Raw genomic sequence first — 24,259 nt, 5'->3', positions numbered from 1 at the left:
AAGAACGAAATAATTGTTATTTTGGATCCGATGCAGCACAAGAAAACGCAGTAAGATAAAGAACACAATAATAAAAAGTACAATAAATACAAATACATAAGATTTTTTGTACTTAAGATCGGTTGCATTCCCATAAAGTGACGCTAGATACAGGAGTGTTGGAGCTTCGGGATGAAATGATAGAATAGTCGTGGCTGGCGCATTGTAACCAAACATTTATTGACGGAGGTAGGAGAGGGTCGTGTTGAATTTCTGTCTGGGTAAACTCCCCTGCCTCCTCCTTCTGAATAGCCCACGGGACGCGGGGGCACTGTTTACACACAAGGAGAAGCGATATTCCAGCGTCCGAATGTTTTGGTATTTGCTTGTCAAGTTAACGTCACAGCGCTTTGAGCCAATCGCACGAAACCTACATTGAGGAAACTTCGCTTAAGTTTACCGCGATGTTGCAATTGGCGTGCTTCTGGTTTGAAATCAATGGGATTTTCCTACATTACAATAATTTGCATGTGTTACAAAATGGGCTGGACGTAATGACCACAGCAGGTATATAAATACCAGGACCATTCGGCAGCGGCAGTGAGCTCTCTGAAAGCAGCTCGGGGAAGAGGTTTTAAACTTCACCGACTGAGAAAGCTGTGCATTGTTGTCCCCTCTGTCTTTCAGGGTTCGTTCAATAAGTTTCTGCTGTTTACCGGAGGAGCCGTTGTAGCGGAAGGGAGGCCAAGATGATGTGCCCATGGCAATTTCTAATGAAACCCAAGTACAAGGGAAAGTATGAGACCGGTGTCACGACGGATCTTAACAACAACGAGGAAAAAAGGTCAGAGACGACTTGAACGAACAACGAATTTGGGGAAAGGTGGGATGGGCGGATTGATTTCTCTGGGGAAGTGCGCGATTGTTTCCAGAACCCTTCACCTCTAACCAAATCCCAATGCAAGCAGCGCCATATCCTCGAAACTGGCAAGGCGTTTGTAAATGTTTTGTTTAAATTATATCCGTTAGTTCATGTTAAGTTATCGGAGATCGCTACGCAATTTAGACAATTCAGATGTCTAGATGTCAATGCAACATTGCGATAACAACGAACGAATAGTTAAATACATTGACCCTCAACGAAATTATCCCGGGATTTAAATCGTTTTGCCGCGCATTTCTGAGATCCTCACATTAGGATGAGGAAATATGTTGAAGATAAACATGTCTTGTTTTAAATTATTCAATTTTTGAAAGAGTTTGCAAGGATTTTTTGTTAGAAACGATAGTGTCCAGTGTGAAGAGGCAGCCTTCTAACGATCTTCCACTGATTTCTTTCCCCAGCCTCAGCAATGGGTTCATCCACGATTTGAAGGACAAGTCTCCCCCTGAGGTTAGTGACAGACCGATTCTTACAGAAATTTCGTTAGCACAAACACCGTTTGCCAGAATACCATCAGGTTTCTTAACGAAATTGTCTTGTGATTTTCGACTCTTTCCCGTCCTAAATCGCTAGATTGGGAACTGCCCACAAAATGGGGAGGGGGGGATAGACTATTGAACGAAAGATTGAAGAGGTAGTCCAGACTCTATTTTAAAGTTGGATACTTGTGTTTTTTTTAAACTCCAAAGCGAAAAACTTTTTTTTCATTCGTTTACTTGTAGAGGTAGATTAAGTTAATGAATTTAGAATAAATGCAAGTTTATTGAAAAGACGAAGAGCGTGCCCAGAAAAAAATTAAACTGAAATATGCTCTCCAATTGTCAACAGCCGCATGACATCAAAGAGATGAAAACGGCCGGGCACTGTCCTTACGCACCCAAGTTTGTGCGATTGTACAACATGGAAAATGGAGCGATGCTGCAGGACACTCTCCACCAGAAGGCTGTAACGGTAAAGATTCAGGCAGCACGGGGTGAACTGTAGATGCTGGAAGTCCAAAGCAACACACATGAACTCCTGGAGGAAGCCAGCAGGTCGGGCAACATCGATGGGAAAGAGTGAACAGTCGCCGTTTCGGACTGTGTCCCGATGAAGAGCGTCGACTCCATCGAAACTGCCTGACCTGTTGAGTTCCTCCGGCGTTTTGTAGATTATGTTGTGTTACTTCACTTTCGCTCCGTCGTGGAAGGCACCTCCCAAACCCGGGGACCCGGGTTCGACTCTTAACTTTGGGCGTCGCCTTGCCCGTTGTTATTTAGACCCCTGTAAATCTTACCGTCCCGTTCCCCCCTCTCCACCCCCCCCCCACACACACACACACACACGTCTACGCGGACAGCCACTCTGCAGCCCGAGGAAGGGTTGGGGAGCCCCGCCCCCGACTACTGGTTCGAGGTCCGATCAAATAGACTTCTGCCATTCGAGGAATGGGGAGAAAGGTCGAGGGAAAGGGGGGGAAGGGTGCAGAGCATGTGGGATGTGTGGTGGAACCGGGGGGAAAAGGGGAGTGTTAAGAATGTGGGAAGAAGTCAAAGGTGAGATTATTGTTATATACATAGGAGCAACGAAAAATTTATTGGCAGCAGCATCGCGGGTACATTGCATTTGATAAGCAGTGTTCTCAAGAAACATATACGCTAAACGTCACAAGAGATTTTGCAGATGCTGGATATCTCGAGCAACACGCGTAAAATGTAGGGTCTCGGCCCGAAACTTCAGCAGTTCCTGTCTTTCCCCACCCCAACCCCACAGAAGATGCTTGAACTGCTGAGTTCCTCCAGCATTTTCTGCGCGTTGCATGAAATTAACATAGATTGTAAAACAAAGATAGGGCGAAAAGAAACAGTGAGAACTCCTGTTCTTATTGGATGGGTTGGACCTCATCCCGCGGGTGGTAAACACCTGAACCGTGATCAGCAGGGCAGTGCACCTGTAAAAATGAGATTAAGGCGGGATTAGTGTAAATAGGTGCATGATGGCACGGAACCGATGGGCCGAAGGGCTTATTACCGTACTGCGACTGAGCGTTCACTTTCACCGCCCTGGGAGGTAAAACTAGATCTATTCCCGGAGGGTAAAAGTCAGGGACACACTGCTAGTCAGGCGAGTAAACCGAAGCAATGCAGCTAATTCGCCTCTGTTGTGTCCTGTTCAGAAAATGCCGTGCCAATCGAACGCTTGCAGAGGGTCTCTCATGACCCCGAAAGCAATGACTCGAGGACCTCGCGATAAGCCTGTCTCTCCTGAGGAGCTCCTGCCGCAAGCTTTGGAGTTTGTTAACCAGTACTACCAATCCTTCAAAAGGTAAGGGCGGCGGTGCTGCGAGAATGGCCGACTGATCTCCCCTCCTCCCCCCGCGCATTTTATCCGCTGTAATTTGCGCGAGTCAGGCAGATGTGAAAAACTATTACTTCACAGAAGATCGGGCAAAGCGCGGTTTGGGACTGTCCTCCAAAGTCGCTGCAGGCCCACCACTGCGGGACGGTGCCGTGACTAAATGTGTGCACCGCGGAGAGTTCCCACGAATCACTTTATCTTGTTCAGAGTTCGGAGGGAGAGGCGCGGGATTTTTAAGGCGTCATTAAGATTTTTGTAGTAGAGCCACTGAGCGATGTGGCGCGGAAACAGGCCGTTCGGCTCGACTGGTCCCTGCCGACCAACTTGTCTAACAGAGCTAGTCCCATTTGCCTGTGTTTGGCCCATCTCCCAACCTTTCCTGTTGGTGTACCTGTCTACACAAACCCGTGCCTAACGGACCGAGCAGATTGACCTCTTAAAATACCTTTTAAAGGTTCTAATTGTCCCCACCGCTACCACTTCTTCTAGCAGCTCGTTCCATATACATACACCACCCTCTGCCCCTTTAAATCTTCCCCCATTCACTTTAAAACTACGCCCCTAACGTTTTGGGCTCCCCTAACGTGGGGAAAAGGACTGTCACCTTCCACATTATTTCATGTGAATGCGAGAGGATTTCACTGTGGAGTGGAAACTCACCCAGAGCGTGGTAAACGTCTGACAGCCGGGTCCTGAAGGAATGGGACGGACACAGAAAACTTTTGTGTTCCCAAAGAGCCGTGATCAGCAGGGCGATGGTCCTGATGATCAAGATTGGGGCAACAAAAAATAGGTCGGAGAAACTCAGCGGGTCAGGCAGCATATGGGTGTGTGTGTGGGGGGGGGTGGAGCAACAGAGTGTTTAGTACTATCGGTTAATATTATCGAACTTGTATTATTTCATGTGCTGTGTTTTGCACCTTGGTCCGGAGGAACGTTGTTTTGTTTAATTTGCGTACATGGTTGAATGACAATAAAATTAAACTTGAATAGTTAACATTTTGGGTTTAAATCCTGCCTTGGTGGGATTGCGCCGGATGGCACTTTTCCAGCTAGCATAGACCAAATGACACCCCACTGTGCTGCAAAGTGCCAATGGTTATAGCTAGCTGTGATTTACGTTGAGTTATTTTGAGTGAACAGTCCCAGCGATAATCGAGTTTCTGAGTTAATCATAGCGATCTCGCCCTCCCACAGCCCCAGAACCGAAGAGCATCTGGCGCGCATTGAGCAGGTGACACAAAGCATCACCGACACGGGCACCTACGATCTGACCATGGACGAGCTGGTATTCGCCTGCAAGCAAGCTTGGCGGAACGCTCCTCGGTGCATCGGCCGTATCCAGTGGAACAATCTTCAGGTAGGAGCCTTCACCGCACCCCCCGAACTGCGCACTCGCGCCAGGAGGCTTTTGTAATGGTTCCAGCTTCCTAGCCAACTAACGGGCAATGTCCAACTGAGGGACCCTATGTGCGTTTCTGTCTCTGCAGGTGTTTGACGCCCGCAAGTGCACCACCGCGAAGGAGATGTTCGAGCACATGCGCCGGCATTACAAGTACGCGACCAACGATGGCAACTTGAGGTACGGCCAGGCGAGCGTGTCAATGCCATTGCAACATCACTGGACGGCTTCCCTTTGCACACAGCTCTCTTGCCTGTTCTCTTAAATGCACCACATAAGTTTAAAAACTGCCTTTGATAAAGGAATGGTGTCGAATATTCTGTCCCATTTCTTGAGAATTCAGTAAAAAGCCTTGTGTTCTTCTGCGCAGCATTCAGACATAACTTTCAGATAATTTATCCAGTGCTTATTTATAAAGTGAAGCCCTTACAGGAGGGACAGGAGCCTGAAGACACACACACTCAGTGTTTTAGGAACAGCTTCTTTCCCTCTGCCATCAGATTTCTGAGCGGTCCATGAACACTTTCTCGTTATTTCCGCATTTTTTTTTTGCGCAGCTTCGCTACTTATTTATCTTGTGTGTTTACCTTATTGTAACTTATTGCTGCTGCCTCAAAACAACATATATCAGCGATAATAAACCTGATTCTGTTTCTGACACATTCTCTGTAGAAATCTGGGAGAAGTGGTTCTCGCCCTAGGTTAATGTGCCCGCTGGATATCATTCAGCAAATACATTTTCCTCCTAATAATTTTTTTTTTGTGATTGAAACAAAATTTATCATTGCTTCAAAAAGAACTTTCAAATCCGTGTACCATTCAAAACAAGCAATTCTGGCGCTAATACAAAGTCATTGAACCTATGTTGCAGACACAAGCACTAAATGAATTGTAGTCGCTAAGGTTATGTCCGACAGGGTTTCTCTGACCCACCTTCCCGCGCACTCATCTGGGAGCTTATAGAAGTATTATGAGGGGAATAGATAGCATAGGTCGTGAGAGAATATTTCCCAAGATGAAAATGTCAAATCCTTTTCTTCCCCCCAGGCAGTTAATCTGATCAACCATTCTGGTTCTCTGTTAGTCAGAACCATCGTCCCCCTGTATTACCTCATCCATTGCTTTTTATAATGCTGTTTACATTGTAAATACATACTGGTATTTATGACCTTTAACCTCCAAGTATATTTTAATCTAGTTGTTATAATTGTTGAGTGTTATTTTTTGTTGCATGTTCCACCAACACACCACGGCAAGTTCCTAATGCGTGTGAGTGTATATGGTGGATAAAGTTGATCCTTGGTCCTTATTCGTGTGATCGTTTTGACCCATAGATCGACCATCACCGTCTTCCCTCAGAGGGGCGATGGAAAGCACGACTTCAGGATATGGAACAGCCAGTTAATCAAATACGCCGGGTATCAGATGCCAGATGGCACCATCATTGGCGATCCGGCTGGAGTTACTTTCACAGAGGTAAAGCACGGTGCCGGTTCACTCACTGGTACCTTCACATTGCTGCACTGAATCACTGAGGATTGAGGAGACCAGATCCCACGAGTCAGACCCCCCCCCCCGAGAACCTAAAGCTATTTCAAACCCATCCATCGTTTTCAGCACCAAGAACAGCAACCACCTCTACTTCGTAAAAAATTTAGAGATCCAAACCAATCATTCTTTCTGATAACTGTTTGTAGAGGAGCTACATGTTGAAAATGTGAAGGTTCAGGAATAATTCCAGCTAGTTCATGGTGTGTTGATATCTCTTTTCTGTGTTATCCTGTCGTCTTATGGTCTTAACATTACTCCATGCCCCTTCCTACCCAGGTCCATCTACTTGTCTTCCGGTATCAACCTCACACTTTTGATCCAAAAGAAAGAATTATCTCTATGCAGGTTGATTAATAATGCAGATCTGATGTGGCTGTGTAGCTGTTGCACTTAGTTCTGCATTGTTATACAATGAGGCATAAGTTGAAGGTGATTGGAGGAAAGTATAGGGGGGAATGTCAGAGGTAGGGTTCTGTGTAGAGTGGTACATGCATGAAACTCACTGCCAGTAGTGCAATTAGAGGCATATGCAAGAAGGACATTTTAGAAACTTAGGTAAGCACATGATTGATAGAAAAATGGAGGGCTATGTGGGAGGGAAGGGTTAGGTTGATCTTAGAGTAGGTTAAAAGGTCAGCACAACATCATTGACTGAAGAGCCTGTACTGTATTGTTCTATCTTCTTGCTGTTATTGTTTTACCTTGTTTTACCTCAAAACACTGTGTAATAATCTGATCAGCATGAACAGTATGCAAGACAAGCCTTTCACTGTACCTTGCTACACGTGACAATATACCTAGTCCAATACCAATACATCTTAAGGTTCTCTGCCAGGTGTTGCATCATCTTATGAGTTTCATTCTGAAGAAATTTGTCTGCTTCCATCTTAGGTGTGCATAAAACTGGGCTGGACACCTCGCTACGGCCGCTTTGATGTGCTTCCATTAGTGTTACAGGCCAATGGTCAAGATCCCGAAATCTTCGAAATTCCACCAGAAATGGTTCTTGAAGTGGAGCTCGAGCATCCAACGTAAGTTTCCTCTGGTCTGCAGAACTCATGTAGAATGGTCTCAAATTTCATACTGTCTATATACACGCTAGAGCTCAACACACACAAGGCTCAGTGGGTCAGGCAGCATCTATGGAGGGGAATGAACAATTGATATTCCAGGCTGAAACCCTTCATCTGGACTGGAAAGAAAGGGGGAAGGAGCCAGAATAAGGAGGTGCAGAGGGGAGGGGTAGGAGTACAAACTGGCAGGTGAGTGGGAAGGTAGGTGGATGATATATAGAAGCCTTTATTCAGCATAACAAGCAGGCATCATTCTGGAGGGACTCTCGGTAAAGGCTCACAAACTTATAGTACATCACATTTTATAACCTTAAGATCAATGGTGAGACTAGGTGATTCAATGCACCTTCATAACTACAATGACATCATTTACTTCAATACTTTGGGTTGACAATGCTTCCTTTGAGTTACATATCCACATCTTCTGAATGTTCAAATACCTTTGCTGGGACACTTTCTGAACTTACACAATACTGTAGTGCAAATTCCTTAAAGGAATCTGTTCAAAGTAAATTCATTATTAAAGTACATGTATATCACCAAGAGATTCATCATATTGTGGGCAATGCCGGTGAATACCAGAAACACAGTAGAATCAATTGGGGGGGGGGGAATGAAGGGAGAATCAGGAAGAAGTGGGGGCCATAATGAAAACAAGAAAAGGGGGTAGTGCAAGAAATCACCAGAATTTAGAAAAATCAATATTCATGCCATCAGGTTGGAGGCTACCCAGATGGAATACGAGGCATTTGTCCTCCAGCCTGAGAGTGGCCATGGACCGACATGCCAGAATGGGAATGGGAAGTAGAATTAAAATGGATGGCCACCAGGAAATCACATCTGTTATGGCAGACAAAGCAGAGGTTCTCAATGAGGCACCTTCACTGAAGATTACTTGTGCATCTACAGACAGGCCAGAGATTTGCTTCGCCTACGAAAACATGGCTTCTATAACTGACTGAACTTTATCTTCTCCTTGTGCTTGCAGATATGAGTGGTTTAAGGACCTAAACCTCAAATGGTATGCTCTTCCTGCCGTGGCCAACATGTTGCTTGAAGTTGGAGGACTGGAGTTTCCCGGATGCCCTTTTAACGGCTGGTACATGAGTTCCGAGATTGGTGTTCGCGACCTCTGTGATGTTCAGCGCTACAATGTGTTGGAGGTACAATTATTTAGATTTGCTCAGAACAGAGCTGCCTGATTTTCTGTCTAAGATAGGAGATCATCTGACAATGGTTTTGTGGGATGAAGAAATGTGGCGTTAACTAATTAGGAAACAGTTGTGGGTGTGATTCCCCAATGGTCTCTTTAAAACCAACATAAACACTTAAATACTAGCATATAGAGTACTGTGCAAAAGTCTTGCACTTTCCAGAAGGGAGCTTTTGGAAAAAGGTAGATTGCAAGGTGGGTAGTGTCCTCAATTGGTTTTCTTTCTGCCCAGTTCATTGTCCTGGATACATACAAGTCCTGCAGTGATAGCAGACTGTACCCAGTCAAGTTACAATATTCATAACCCTGTATTATTTCTATTGGGTGATATTGAAGGGATAAAACTGAAACTTAAATTGAATAAATATCAGAAAGAATTCATAAAAATTGTATTGGCAGTAGCTAAGAAGGCTATAGCAGTTACTTGGAAATCCAATTCGTATTTAAGTATGAATCGTTGGAACAATGAAATGGCTAGTTCTATTCCACTCGAAAAAATTACTTATAATTTAAGAGATAAATATGAAACACTTTTGAATATTTGGCGCCCTTATTTACAAAAGATAGGATGGCATATTTAGTTGCTCCGATGATAAAGACCTTGGTCCCTTGGGGAAAGTAATAAATAAATATACTAAATTTATTTTGAATCCCATGGAGCATGTGGAAACCTTCCAATATCCAGGCAGTTCTCTTTCTTTTTCTTCTTTCTTTCTTTTTTTTTCAGGTAGGGGTATATATCGGGGGGAAGGGTTAAGGGGAGGGGGGAGTGTAGATATTATCTTTTCATGTATTCACTTTGAGAACTCAATAAAAATTATATTTAAAAAAAAAGTTACAGTATTCATCAATTGATTTATTTTTCTCAGTATCAACATGGAATTTGTCTGTTTTTAATCTGGCTGAAACTAATTTTTAATTACTTTGCATTGTAGGAGGTGGGGAAGAAAATGGGATTGGAGGTAAATAAGTTATCATCTCTGTGGAAGGACAAGGCTGTGGTGGAGATTAACGTCGCTGTGCTCCACAGTTTCCAGGTGAGGGAATTAATGACGTTCACTATCAAATCTTTTCACAGAGAGTCTACATAATAAAAAAAAAAGTGTAATTCAACCATGGCTGATTTATTTTCTCTCCCAACCCCATTCTCCTGCCTTCTTCCCATAATCTTTGCCATTTTTACAAATCAAGAACCTATCAACCTCTACTTTAAGTATGCCCAATGAGTTGGCCTCCACAGATCCACCATCCTCTAGCTAAAGTTTGTTCCTTGGTTATTCTCCACACACCAGGGCTTTAGAACTTTAACCTCATAATGTTCTGCTTTCAGAAAAAGAATGTCACCATCATGGACCACCACACTGCCTCCCAGTCCTTCATGAAACATTTGGAGAACGAGTTCCGGCTCAGAGGAGGTTGCCCTGGAGACTGGGTCTGGCTGGTGCCACCAATGTCCGGAAGCATCACGCAGGTGTTCCACCAGGAGATCCTGAATTACATCCTCAGTCCTTTCTTCTATTATCAGGTAATTGACAACCTAAAGAACATCACTCCTACCAGTATGTACACTGGGTATGAAAAGTGGAACCAAGGTAATCTTGCCCTTGACTTAGCATAGTACTGGTGTCACTTGGGATACTATGACTAGCCCCACTACCTCTGAGAGTACAAGAAACCATAATTTCACAGTCTGTTAACTCCAGGCTAGTCTGCAATTGAAAGATCATTTTTGTCAATGTCAAAGAAACATATCTTATGAGGAAAGGCTGAGTGAACAAGGACTTTTCTCTTTGGAGCAGAGGAGAATGGGAAATGACTTGATAGAGATATATATGATTATGAGAGGCATGAAAGACTGGACAGCCAAGGTCTTTCTCTATCAGGGTGGCAATGGCCAATACTAGACAGTGTCCACTCAAGGTGAGTGGAGGAAAGTTTAAGGGAAATATCAAAAGTTTTACACAGAAAATAGTAGGTGACTAGAACATACTGCCCGGGTAGTGGTTGAGGCTGATACTATAGAGACATTAAGAGATTCTTAGTGCAGGGATGTAAGAAAAATTGGAGGGTTGTGGGCTGTGAATGGTTAAATTGATCGTGGGTTATGTGTATATAGGTCAACTTAGCATCGGTGGCCACAGGGTCCATACTGTGCCATACTGTTCCATGGTCCATAATAGATCTCACCTACCACTGTCCTGTATTCACAGATTGATGCTTGGAAAACACACGAGTGGAAAGATGAGAGACTGAAACCAAAGAAGAATGAGATCAAATTCAAACATTTAGCAACGTAAGCTTGTCAAAACATCCATTCTTTCTTCTGCAGCGTAGAGGCTTTGAGAACCCAATGAACCATAAGGGCTTCTTGTTTTGTTCGTGAATTCTGTTCTCTTAATCCTTGAAGTTTTGAGGTGGCGGGGCAGAGGGGTGGTGGGCAGCAAATGTGTGGAAACAAGGAGAAACGGTCATTTTCCTAGAAATACCTTCAGCGAGGATATTTGTTAATGCTGCTGCTTTCTCTTTAGGGCGGCACTATTCACTTCTGTTCTGATGAAGAAGACCATGGCCAAGAGAACAAAAGCAACAATTCTCTACGCCACCGAAACGGGAAAATCTGAAACCTTTGCCAAACGGCTGTCCACGCTGTTCAACGGTGCTTTCAATGCCAAGGTAAGTAAAATAAAATGAAATGCCACCACATATTTTTATTTTAGCGGCAGGGGGCTTATATATCTAAGGAAGCAGTTATGTAACAAGGTCACTGTTGTAATGTGACAGGAGCAACAACAATGTATCCCAGGGAAACACTGACCCTTCACCTAAATCATCACCAATGTATCAAAGTAAACTTGGGGCAATTGGCTTTGTATCACATGACCTGCTCCTAACTCATCTGAAATTGACAAAGTCTGTGAAAATGACTGAAAAGAAATGGAAAACTCATCCTAGAGGAAGAGTATGGGAGTGCAGTGGTTAGAGTGACTCGGGCTCAGTTCTGCTGCAAGTTGTACGCTTTCCCCATTACCACGTGGATTTCCTCTGGAGATGTACAGGTCAATAAGTTCATTGGTCACATGGGTGTAATTGGGCAGCGCGGGCTCATTGTGCTGGAAGGACCTGTTACTGTGCTGTATCTCTAAATAAAAACAAAATTTGGGAAGGACTGTGTTGTATACTGCTTGTTGAATGCTGGAGGAACTCAGCAGGCCTGGCGGGGTCTATGGAGAGGAATAAAGCGCTGATATTTTGAACTCAGACCCTTCATCAGCACCCAGCAACATATTCCAGCTGAAGCTGAGGTGCCACAGGTTTAGTCACCTGCTTTCAGGTGTGTTCAAGGGTGCTGGCTCTACTTTGATGTGCTCAATAATTAGGCACAAAACAAGATGTTTTAATTTAGAATGAACCTCTGCATCCATCATGACGTTAATGGATGTTCTACTGTGATTGGTTCTCACCTTCAGGTTGTCTGCATGGATGACTACGATATGAATGATCTAGGCAAGGAGTCTCTGGTCTTGGTGGTCACCAGCACCTTTGGAAATGGAGATTCACCTGGAAATGGAGAGGTAAGCAGAGTGTTTTTTGGAAGAGCTTCTGACTGATCGAATCCCCTCGCCAGGGCTAAGTAAGTAGTGCCAAGTCCATTCGTCCCATCTGGGCCCAGGTTAGATAATAAAATCAACATCAGTAAATCAAGATCAATAACCCAGGTCACAAAGGTATCTGCCATTTGTAGTGCGATTGATGACAGATTGTGCAGTGGAGGCAGAGAACTTGCAGTACTATGCAAAAGTCTTTGGCACATATATATAGCGAGGGTGCCTAAGACTTTTGCACAGTACCGTATTCGTCATCATGGAGCAGAGAGCGGGTTTGTAAATCTGGCGGGAGCAAAGGACGTTGGGAATGGCGAGGGTGGAGCGCTACGGGAGCTGTGTGGGACAGGTGGCAGAGAAGGAGTGCCAGGGTGGGGTGCAGATACACCCAGCCCTGAGACATCAGGGAAAATCATTTGATTCCAAACGATTGGTTTTTTGCTCATTATAACAACACAGTGCAAAAGGCTGAGGTGCCCTAGCTATATGATTGTAAAGAGTTGACATTCCAAGCTGAGACCTTTCACCAGAACCCTTCGACATGTTCCAGCTAAAGCTGAGATACCACTGACTTGTGCACAATATTGTAGAACATTGAACAATACAGCACAGGCCCTTTGGTAGGAGTCCAAGGAACACAGAGGAGGGAAGGGCAGGAAAGATCGGTAAATCCAACACTACAGAGTAGGAAAAACCTTGAAAATGAATTCCATCTTGGATTAGAATTGGAAACTAGTATTGAAACTCTTGAGAACATGATGTAAATTCTTTTTAAATAAAAATAAATTATTTTCTCACGATGCAACATCTATTATTTTGATTAAACAATATAATGCTTTGCCTGCAGATATTTAAGAAAGCCTTGCTCACCACGAAGCTGTTGAAAGCATACAAATTCAGGTAAAACTTTACATCATTTGGCTTGATAAGCTCTGCAGTCTCCCGTTTTCGTATTTCCTTACAACAGGGAAGGGGCCTATTCCATCCATCCAGTCTATGCTAGCTCTCAGGAGAATCGCATTTCCCCCCCATTTATATCCCTGTAACACGTTCACTCTCAGATACCCATGAGCACAGTCTGAATTCCCTTTCACTCAGTTTGATGAGGAGAAATTTACAGATCTTCGGGATGTGGAAAGGATACCTACACAGTCACGGGGAAGATGTGCAAACTAAACACAGGGAGTGGAGATCTGAACTGAATGCCAGTCTCTTGAGGTGTGGGGAAGCAGCACTACCTGAAGCATCACTATACCCTTTGCCACCTGAATCAACCAAATCTAGTCAGGGGCAGTCTTGTTATTTACATATAAGGTCATAGCTCCCCCTGCTGACTTCAATACTTGAGATGTCAGTACCACAACAGATACTTTGTACCCTGTACTTTAGCCAGTACTTATCTCTCAGTCATCTCCTGTCCTGCACGCTGAACATTTCCATTAAGCCATAATTCAAAATCCTTTCGTAACATTTCTGCCTTAATACTTGCTAAAACTTGTTAACAGCAAAATCAGATTCGGAATCAGGTTTAATGTCACTGTACCCAGTGTGGAATTTATTCTTTTGCAGCAACAGTACACATAGTACATTCAAAAATCTATAAATTTTATATATATATATATATATATATACACACACACATATATATATATATATATACACATACACACACACACACACACACACACACACACACACACACACACATATATAAACACAGTGTATATATAAAATTAATTATTAAATCCATTCCTGCCTGTGGCCATCAAACTTTACAACTCCTCCCTTGGAGGGTCAGACACCCTGAGCCAATAGGCCGGTCCTGGACTTATTTCCTGGCATAATTTACATATTACTATTTAATTATTTATGGTTTTATTACTATTTATTATTTATGGTGCAACTGTAATGAAAACCAATTTCCTCCGGGATCGATAAAGTATGACTATGACTAAATAAGTCATTCAAAAAGAGAGATAAATACTAAAGTAGTGTTCATGGGTTCATTGTCCATTCAGAAATCTGAAGGCAGAGGGGAGGAATTTGTTCTTAAAACATTGAGTGTGAGTCTTCAGGCCCTGAACCTCCTCCCTGATGGCAGCAATGAGAAGAGGGCATGTCCTGGGTGATGCATTGAGGTATTGCCTTTTGAAGGTCCTGGGGAGGCTAGTGCCCATGATGGAGCTGGCTGGGTTTGCAAACCTCCTGCAGCTTTTTCCAACCCTGTGCAGTTGCCTCTCCGCACCAGGCAGTGATCAACGGGCAAAATATAGAACAGAAGTGAGCAGCTTGGGTCAGGAAAAGAGCATTAAGAGAACCAAAGCTTATAAAGGGACATTTCATATTGAAGACAGGAAGTGACCCTTCAAAGCTAATGGTGGAACTGTTTTCCCCCTCAGGTACTCCATCTTTGGCCTAGGTTCTCGCATGTACCCACAGTTCTGTGCTTTCGCCCACACACTTGATAAGAAGCTGGAACAACTTGGGGCCATCCGCTTGACATCGACAGGAGAAGGAGATGAGCTTGGCGGCCAAGAGGAGTCCTTTGTGGATTGGGCCATTAGCACGTTCAAGGTAAATTACAAATGCATGGAATCAAGTGCGGGGGTAGGGGGTGGAGAGGGCAGATGGGAACAGTGGACAGGGGAGTGGGAGGAAGCCCGTTGGAGTCATTGCATTTAATGGAATTTTAAAACTAGTTTCAAATTCCCTGGGTGGCCTGATGTGATTTGAATGTAGGAACCCACACAAACTTCTGGAAGAATAAAGCATAGAGGGAAGTATTCCAGCTGTACACCTAAAATGCTGGAGGAACTCAATAGGTCAGACAGCATTTATGAGAGGAATAAAGAGGCAACGTTTTGGGCTGAGACCCTTCATCAGGAGGTCAGTTCTGCCTGACCTGCTCTCCCAGCATTTTGTGTGTGTTCCTTTTGGATTTCCAGCATCTGCTATTCCACCTGGGTAGCCTCCAACCTGATGGCATGACTATCAATTTCTCCTTCTGGTAATTTTCTTTCCCTCTCCCTCCACACTCTGGCCTCTTATCTCTTCTCAAGTGGATCTCCTCCTCGTTCCCTTTCCCCTATGGTCCACTCTCCTCTCCTATCGGATCCCTTCTTCTCCAGCCCTTGAACTTTTTCACCTATCATCTTCTAGCTATCCTCCTTCCCCTCCCTCCTCCCACCCCCGCCAACACCTTTTTATTCTGGCCTCTTCCACCTTTTTTCCCGGTTCTGAAGAAGGTTCTCGGCCAGAAACATCGACTGTTCATACGTTTCCATGAATGCTGCCTGACCTGCTGAGTTCCTCCAGCATTTTGTGTGTGGTGCTTTGGATTTCCAGCATCTGCAGGATTTTATGATCTGCAGAACCTCTTGTGTTTGACGTGTGAACCTGGTGTCTCTGGGTTTCAAGCCCACTATTAGGGTGTTGCACCCTTCCCTTTGTTACCTTGAGGAGATCAGTTTAACCCTGGACTGGTCTAATGGACACACTTAGCAGAACAACCCTGCTTTCCCACACTGTGACTTGGTGATCAAACATTCACCTTGTACCTGGACTCTCACAACAAATGTACCTGTGCTCCCCTCAAACTCCCGGCCATAGTTGTAAACCACATTGTCTAGGGAAATGATTACCACCCCTTCTTTACTATTAAACAGATGGCATGCAAAGTCTTCAATGTGCGGGGTAAGGTGGAGCTTGGGCAGTTCAAGGAGGCCGCTAAAAGCAGCGTGTGGGACCCCAGCCGCTACCGATTCGTAATGGAGTCCAGCTCACTGGATCTATGTTCAGGTATCCATCCACACACAAAGCCTCTAACAGCCACCTTTTGGCACCGCATTGCTTTTGGTATTTCCATTATAGGCTGTGAGTAATCGCTCTCTTTTTAAAATTTCCTCAGTTATCTCCAAAATGCAAGGGAAGAAAATTCTGCCGATGAAGTTAAAATCAAGGAAGAACCTTCAGAGCTCAGAATCCAGGTATGCCACAGCTACTGTAAAGAAAGACCAACCTCTTTCTTCCCAATGACCCTTTGAGTGCTTACCTGGCTCTCTCTGTTCGCAGCCGTTCTACCATCCTGGTTGAGCTGACGTGCGAGGATCCCAATAACCTGCAGTACCTGCCCGGGGAGCACGTTGGAGTTTTCCCTCGCAATCAGGAGGCCCTCGTCAGCAACCTGATGAAGAGGCTGAAGGAGATGCCAACTCCACATCAGTGTGTCCAAGTGGAGGTCAATAATGGCAACAGTGCCAAAGGTAAGTGCAGTGTTGCAAACCATTGCTAGTTCCCTTCGACAGATATAATTAAAAGTCCTCACCGGCTCTTTTCATAACCTTCCCATTTCAAGAGGACTGGAATATTAATGTGAAGATGAAGGTTTAGAAGGCATTGGTCAGACCATATTTGGACGATTGTGAGTAGTTTTGGGCACCGCGTTGAAGAAAGGATCTTCTGGTTTTGGAGAGGGTCCAGAGAAGATTCACGAGAATGATCCAAGGAATGAAAGGGTTAATGTATTTGATGGCTCTGGGCCTGTACTCACTGGAGTTTAGGAGAATGAGAGAGGATCTCATTGTAAACTGTTGGATATTGAAAGGCCTAGATAGAGTGGACATGCAGAGGACGTTTCCAATAGTGGGAGAGTCTAGTTCCAGAGGGCACAGCCTCAGAATAAAGGGACATCAAGCAGGAATTTAATTAGCCAAAGGGTGGATAGTCTGTGGAATTCATTGCTGCAGATGGCTGGGGAGACCAAGTCATTGGGTATATTTAGAGCGGAGTTTGATAGTTACCTAACTGCTAAGTGCATCGAGGTTATGGGGAATGGGGTTGAGAGCGACAATATATCAACCATGATCGAACGGCACAGCGCACTCAATGGGCTGAATGGCCTAAGGCTGCTTCTTTGGCTCATGATCTAACCTAGGTTTCTACATTCAGTTACCACTGAGTACAATTTTCCACCTTCCGCTACAATGAGTGAAATCTGGGTTTCCTGTGAGCAAACTTCATCCAATTCTGCTCAAAGTACTGAACATTTTTGAAGGGATTGACCCTCAAGTACACCTACCCAGCTTGGTGGGATTCCTACTAATTTCGTTGTTCAGTTATCACAATTCTCCTGTCATTCAGAGGGATGATAGCTTCAAACCAGCTTCCATCTTGGGGACTTTAGACTGATTGACCTGGTGTCCATTGCTTTGTGCAGACTGGAAAGCTGATGAAAGGATCCCAGCGTGCACTCTCGAAGAGGCATTTACACATTTCTTGGACATCACCAGTCCACCTTCTCAACACCTCCTAAAGAAGTTTGCCCAGCTGGCGAAAGACGAATCGGAGAAGAATCGAATACTAGAACTGAGTCAGGTAAGCACAGGGTCCCGCCCTGCCAGAGTTGTGTCTGTCCACGTAACCAGGGGAACCGAGGGAGACGGCGGAAACAGGATGGTCATTGTTCACCCTGGTTCTACAGGTACACGTCGCCCTTGAAGTGTGATGACTGCTGTATTGTAGGGAAACATGGGCACGAGCTGCAGCAAGACCCAGATACACCAATGACACGGCCAAGTATGAGGGCCACTTCTCTGAAGGACATCAATGAACCAGTTGAGGCTTTTACCGTCCAGAAGTTTGTCTGACTGTGTGATGGTGGGGTGGGGGGGGGGCTATCAAAATTAATCTTAGCCCATGTAATGTGGATAAATTGACAAAACTGGATGCAATATACGCATATTTCCTGTCTGCCCCTACACTGAACTGGGAGACGATAATGATCGGGATCCAATCAGATTCTATAGCGAATCCAATTAAAACTGACCCCCTTTGTTCCAAATTACCAGAGTTGTCGAATTCTGTTTCTCAATTTGTAGCAACGAACTCCTAAATTATATTTAGAAAAGAATTCTAAACGCCTATCATGGATGTGGATACCCCCAACCTCTCTTAAAGGTTCCAACTTCCACTGGTTACGATCATTAAGTTTGCCACAACGGTCACCAACATCAGTGTCCCTTGCACCAAAGGACATGCCTCCTTCTGAAAGTGCTGACAGTGTTTGGAGGGAGTGAATAGTTGCCTCCCATCCCCCTCCACCACTCCCTACTCTAGACATCCACTCAGCCAGGTCAGCTGACATATCAAAAAAAGAGACAATTTATTGAACCTAACAATATTCTGGTTCTTTAGTTAAAGATTCAACAAGTATTAGAGGTTGTATTCTAAATTATTTCCTATCTAATCCCGGTTTGCTCTTTCTTTGCAGAATTCCCAGGAGTATGACAAATGGAGGTCCTTCTACAGCCCCAACATCCTCGAATTCTTAGAGGAATTTCAGTCCATCCATTGCCCTGCCATGTTCCTCTTCACTCAGTTAATGTTGCTGAAGCCCAGATATTACTCCATCAGTTCTTCATTAGATATGAACCCAGGAGAGGTCCACCTGACTGTTGCAGTTGTGAACTACAAGACTAGAGGTAAGGAGTATTGCATGACGTCTAGTTGATCGATTTAAAAATGTAGGGCTGCCTTACGAAGGATAAACCTTAAACATTAAAATTGACCAATCTTTAGAACTTGGACTCCAGCTGCCGAGCACTTAACATGTACTGGGGCATTTTATTGGTTCAGTGGACGAGTACAATTATAGAATATGTCTCTATACACTACAATTATAGAGTATATTGTGGGCACATCAAACAATATCAGTAACTTAACCCTTAGGACATGAAAAGAGTCTACTGGGTCTCGATGACCAGCAGGCACACATTTACACTAATTCTATTTTATTCTCCCTCAACATTCCCACCAATTTACCTCAGATTCTCCCATCCACTAGGGGGCAATATACAGTGGCCAACCCTTTCACTTAAATGGGAGAACAAATCACGTAAGAGTCCCTGTATAGTGAAGATGTCAAGGGATTGCATTCCCACTTGAGTTATGACCCACATTGCTGAGATGGGGACATAGGAACTGCACTTGACTGACACTTTTCTTCTTGTATTTAGATGGACAGGGCCCTATGCATCATGGTGTCTGCAGTACCTGGCTCAACACTGTCAAGAAAGATGATGTGATCCCATGTTACGTGCGAAGGTAGGTTATTTTCAACTCGTTCTTTGAAACAACGTCTTTCAAGCTCAGAAATGAACGTAAAGCAACAAGAAGGCCAAAAGTGAATAACTGATTCCATGTTACGATTCCAGCACTGCGGGATTCCATCTTCCAAAGAACCAGTCGAAGCCCTGTATACTGGTGGGCCCAGGAACAGGAATCGCCCCCTTCAGAAGCTTCTGGCAGCAGCGGCAGCATGACTTCGAGAAAAAAGGTGCGTTCCGGGACATTCCTTTGATGGCCAAGATGTCACCTACATTAGTCTGACACAGAGTACAGGCACTCCCTGTGTTACAGATGGCCCGATCTACAAAAATCAAACTTTATGCAAATTCTCCCATGCCTTTTTAGAATTGGAATTGGCGTTGGTTTATTACTGTCAGAGACACAGTGAAAAGCTTGTCATGCAGGTTGTTCGTACAGATCGGATCTTTGCATGTGTATTGAGCTAGAACAAGGTAAAACAATTTCAGAGCAGAATAAAGTGCAGCAGCTATGGAGAAAAATCAGAAACCGGTTTACTTTCACTGACGTGTGTCGTGAAATTTGTAGTTTTGTGGCAGCATAAAAAGTTAGAACAAGTTAGAATAAACAAAATAAGTCAGTGCAAAAATGCTGCTGTGTTCATGGACCAGGTAAATCATAAGGCACAAGATGATAATGAGGTAGATTGTGAGGTCAAGAGTCCAACTTAAAACATTTTGAAATTGGTAATGTTTCATGGGTTTCGTTAATGACTGTTCTGGTATGTATTCAATTAGTTCAATTATGGAAATTATTCAATTAAAATGAACAATTATAGTAAGCACATGTAGCACGATGTGATGTGGACAGGTATAGAAAACAGACGTTTCGGACTTGCGCCGAAATCATCTTCTAGACAGTTCTCCGAAAGGAGACCCCTGCGTAACACAGGGGCTGCCTGTACCAATGTCTAACGTCACCTCCTGTACACATTTACCAATGGCAATAACAAGGAAAGAGCAAGGTTCAGTGCAATGGTCTCTGTCTTGCTTGGGCAGGTAACAGGGATTTCTCGGTCCCTGGTTTTTATATAAAAAGAGAAGAGGAACTGCATAAACATTCGAGGGAGGAAGTTGTTAAAAATTGCCTCCTGAACTGCAGTCTCTAACTGAGCAGTTCAGAGTTGGGGCCAATCCACGCCCTCTCTCACTGCTCACCAGTCACCCACCCAACTTCCCCAATCTTTCTGGGCCGACTTGACATCATGCGAAAGACAACGTTAGATTCATATTTGGCTGCAACACACACACACACACACACACACACACACAATGCAGGAGGAACTCAGCAGGTCAGGCAGCAGCTACAGAGAAGAATAAAGAGTTGATGTTTTGGACCGAGATCGTTGTATTCAATTGGAATCTTCGTTTTATTTAGGAATCAAAGGCGGATCCATGACTTTGGTGTTTGGATGCAGAGAGTCACAAAAGGATCACATTTATAAGGAGGAAACGCTGGAGCTTAAGGCCAAAGGCATCCTGGAAGGTGTTTACACAGCTTTCTCCAGGGAGCCGGGTATGAAAAAGGTAAGTTAACCCTCTGAATCGACGATGATGGTGCGTTTTGCTTTTCCAGCCTCCTATTTCCTGGCTGTTCTGTCACCCTCTTGTAGCACTGAGGCATATCGTACCCCAATTCCCCAAGGACAGCCCGTCAATCAGCCATGAGCATAGGTGATTGGCAGGTGTCATTCCTAAGAATGAAGAAGAGAGAATTTTCAACGCTATTATCCAGTGTTCCTCTGTAGAAATCTGATTACTCACCTCACTCCCAGAGAGTCGGGCTGCCCATTTAAATAACTTCAAAGTACCTAGTGACATGCTGAAAACTGCTACCCAGGGGGTGGTGGGCCCGGGTTTGAGATCCATAGAAAGCATTACCAACACTAAAACAATATCTCTGTTGGAGCGCTTCATTGCCCTGGAGACTGGGTGAGAACATGGTGCCGGGGGTGACCCTGGGCCCCCATGTGAGGCCCCTAATTTTTGGATGGGTGGGGGCTATGCAGCTGCAGAGTTTTGTTGTTACTGCATTCCAAAGCAAGGTCAGTGTATCCTCATTTCTGCATCCGCTCCTGTCCCAACCAGACTTACGTGCAAGATATTCTTCGGGAAAAGCTGGCGGCTGAAGTCTACAGGGTACTGCACGAAGAGAAGGGCGATATCTACATCTGCGGCGAGATCAAGATGGCACAGGACGTCACCGATACCCTGAAGGCCATCGTTGCCCAGCAGGGAAACATGGACATCGAGGATGCTGATGTATTCCTCACAGAGTTGAAGGTAGGTCTGATACGTCAGACTTATCACCTGTACTGCGAAACGCATCATCTGCATTAACAGCCAACACAGCTAAGGGTGTGTTAGGGGCAAGCCATAACGTCACCACACATTCCAGCACGTCCATCATGTTCAGGAGATCAACACAAACAGCAGCATTAACAACAAAACAAACAGCAGTAGTATAACAAGGGTTATACAGTAGTATTCCCCAGAGGCCAATAGAAAATGGCTGTCAACACTCCTCCGCTTTAAGATGAGATTTGAGGCATGCACATGAGGTCCCCAGCAATACAATTGTAACTCAATTTCACAACTTATCAGTATTGTCCTAAATGGTTATCCTAGACTGTGTTTTAACTCAATATTTCTTTAATTTCTCAGAACCAGAAGCGTTATCACGAAGACATCTTTGGGGCAACGTTTCAGAAATGATGACACGGTGGCACAACTGACGCCAGAGACGAGTCTGTCACAAACATTATCAATGAGGGAAAAGACTCGATGACAGAGGAGGTTCTTCGCGCTGCTTTTTTGTACTCCAGATGTCTGCTTGCTACTCTAAGGACCAAAAAGGACCTCGTTTCCACTGTGATACATAGCCTTCAACTTCACACCCACATCTACAAGCATAAGTGGAAATCAAGAGATTCAAAACAGTCCTTTGCACTTAAATATGAAACTTGTTCCAATCTTCTTTAATAATTGAACAGTTAAATAGGACAAAGGTCGAAATGGAGATTTTTACATGCACTTTATTAAAACCCCTATGCAACTTAATTCTATGTTGGATGTAAATAGCAGCTGGCTGCTGAGTATAATAATTGATGTATAGCAGTAAATTATCAATTTTAATAAAGCACGTTGAACTGTATTTCAGATTGTGGGTGTCTTATCTGTTTTGCACGAGAGATTTGGCGGATGCTGGAAATCCAGGGCAACACGCACGAAGTGCTGGAGGAACTCAGCAGGTCAGGAAGCATCTATGCAGGGATCCGATCGGAACCTGGTGAAGGGCCCGCGACCCAAAGCATCGACTGTTGATTCCTCTCTGCAGATGCTGCTGACACGCTGAGTTCCTTCAGCATTTTGTGTGCCATACCCTGCTTTGTTTGGTGTTTCTGACAGCTCTTCAGATGCTTCTGTAACCACTAAGGTCAAACTAAACAGTCCTTCTCCTGGTGCGGACTAAAGGGAGCAGAAGGACAGCCACAGGATTGAACAGGTTAAAATATGAGGAATGTTTGATGGCTCTAGACCTGTTTTCACTGCGGCTTAGAAGAATGTTTTGGGGGAAAGGGTGAAGTTCTTAATGAAACCTATGGAATATTGGAAGTCCTAGATAGAGTGGCTGTGGAGAGGATGTTTCTTATACAGGGGGAGTCTAGGACCAGAGGGCACCGCCTCAGAATGGAAGGATGTCAATTTAGAACAGAGATGAGGAGGATTTTCTTTAACCAGAGTACGCAAAGTCTATGGAATTCATTGCCACAGATGGCTATGGAGGCCAAGTTATTGGGTATATTTAAAGTGGAGGTTGATTCTACATCAGTAAGGATGTCCAAGAGTACGAGAAGGCCGAAGAATGGGGTTGAGAGGGATAATAGATCAGCCATGATGAAATGATGGAGCAGACTCGCTGGATCGATTGGCTTAGTTCTGCTCTTATCTTATGGTCTGACTAAGATTGTGAAATGGACCTGGACCTCCCAAATTGACCTGAGAAGGTAATTTGCTTTGAGGTGCTTGTGGCTCTGTGGTAATACTGAGTTGGAGATCATGGAATCAGTCCCATTGATCCATTGGGGCAAAACAAAACGGCAGACGCTGGGGATCTGAAACAAACCCAGATAAAGGTTCAAATGCTCAGCAGGTCAGGCAGCATTGATGGGGGGAGGAACAGCTGATGTTTCATGTCAATGTTTCAGATCCTACCATCAGAACTGGAATCACAATAAGACAAGCATAAATTGTGGAAAGGGGTGAAGAGTAAAGGGAGCGTTGGTGATAAAGTGCAGACAAAAATTGTCCAGGTAATAATTATTTTAAAAACTGGCCATTGAAGAGAGAAAAAAAGAAGAAATGAAATAAAAGCCACATGCATGGAGAGAGCAAGAGAGGAAGAAAAAGGAGGTTTACCAAAATTATTAAATTCAGTATTGAAGTCCCAGGAGCTGTCTTGAGACCATAAGAGATAGAGTAGAATTACTACTGTCCATCTATGATAAGCCCACAGACTCTCACAGCTACCTGGACTATTCCTCTTCCCAACCTGTTACCTGTAAAAATGCTATTCCCTTCTCTCAATTCTGTAAACCCTCTGACAAGGTTTGACGTGGCAGATTAATTTGAAAGATTAAGTCACATAGGATTCATACAGGTACAATTACAGCATTTAAGAGGCATTCGTACATGGAGGGCTACAGGCCAAACACAGATAACTGGGACTATCAGGGCAGCATGGCCCAGATGGGTTGAAGGGCCTGTTTCATGCTGCGTTAGTCTGTGACTCTAGATCCACACAACACAAGATCAGGAAAATCCTCTACAACAACACACAAGATAATTTTATTTGTTTATCCAGGGGACACAGACTTCACCCACGTTTCTTACCCTTCGTACTGTGGTGGTGAGCCGCTTCCCACAGCCATTCCAGGCATGGGTATGGGTTAGAACCAGCAGTCACATAGATGGAGGGAAAAAGGGACAGTTCCTTCCCTTAAGGGGCCTTTACTGA

The 24,259-nt window shown here is 44.3% G+C and overlaps 2 protein-coding genes across 2 annotated transcripts in view; one reads left to right on the top strand and one right to left on the bottom strand.

Annotated features, from left to right (window-relative positions):
- The window catches only part of LOC140187802 (kinase suppressor of Ras 1-like), a 548,168-nt gene that overhangs the window by 288,050 nt on the left and 235,859 nt on the right, over positions 1-24,259 (bottom strand). The window lies entirely within an intron of this gene.
- nos2b (nitric oxide synthase 2b, inducible) lies at positions 594-22,396 on the top strand. Its single transcript, XM_072242959.1, has 26 exons — positions 594-823; positions 1,324-1,372; positions 1,751-1,873; positions 3,078-3,226; positions 4,457-4,619; positions 4,750-4,841; positions 5,996-6,137; positions 7,104-7,243; positions 8,274-8,448; positions 9,434-9,535; positions 9,829-10,023; positions 10,709-10,791; positions 11,027-11,171; positions 11,966-12,070; positions 12,948-13,000; positions 14,500-14,674; positions 15,766-15,898; positions 16,008-16,086; positions 16,172-16,362; positions 17,316-17,473; positions 18,369-18,579; positions 19,114-19,201; positions 19,312-19,433; positions 20,621-20,769; positions 21,331-21,525; positions 21,907-22,396. Exons 1-26 carry the CDS (start codon positions 729-731, stop codon positions 21,955-21,957), a joined length of 3,363 nt encoding a protein of 1,120 aa, XP_072099060.1. The 5' UTR covers positions 594-728; the 3' UTR covers positions 21,958-22,396.

Source organism: Mobula birostris, chromosome 25 (genome assembly GCF_030028105.1).
Source record: "Mobula birostris isolate sMobBir1 chromosome 25, sMobBir1.hap1, whole genome shotgun sequence".
In the NCBI taxonomy this organism is placed as follows: Eukaryota; Metazoa; Chordata; class Chondrichthyes; order Myliobatiformes; family Myliobatidae; genus Mobula; species Mobula birostris.
This window is presented reverse-complemented; position numbering and strand designations above follow the sequence as displayed.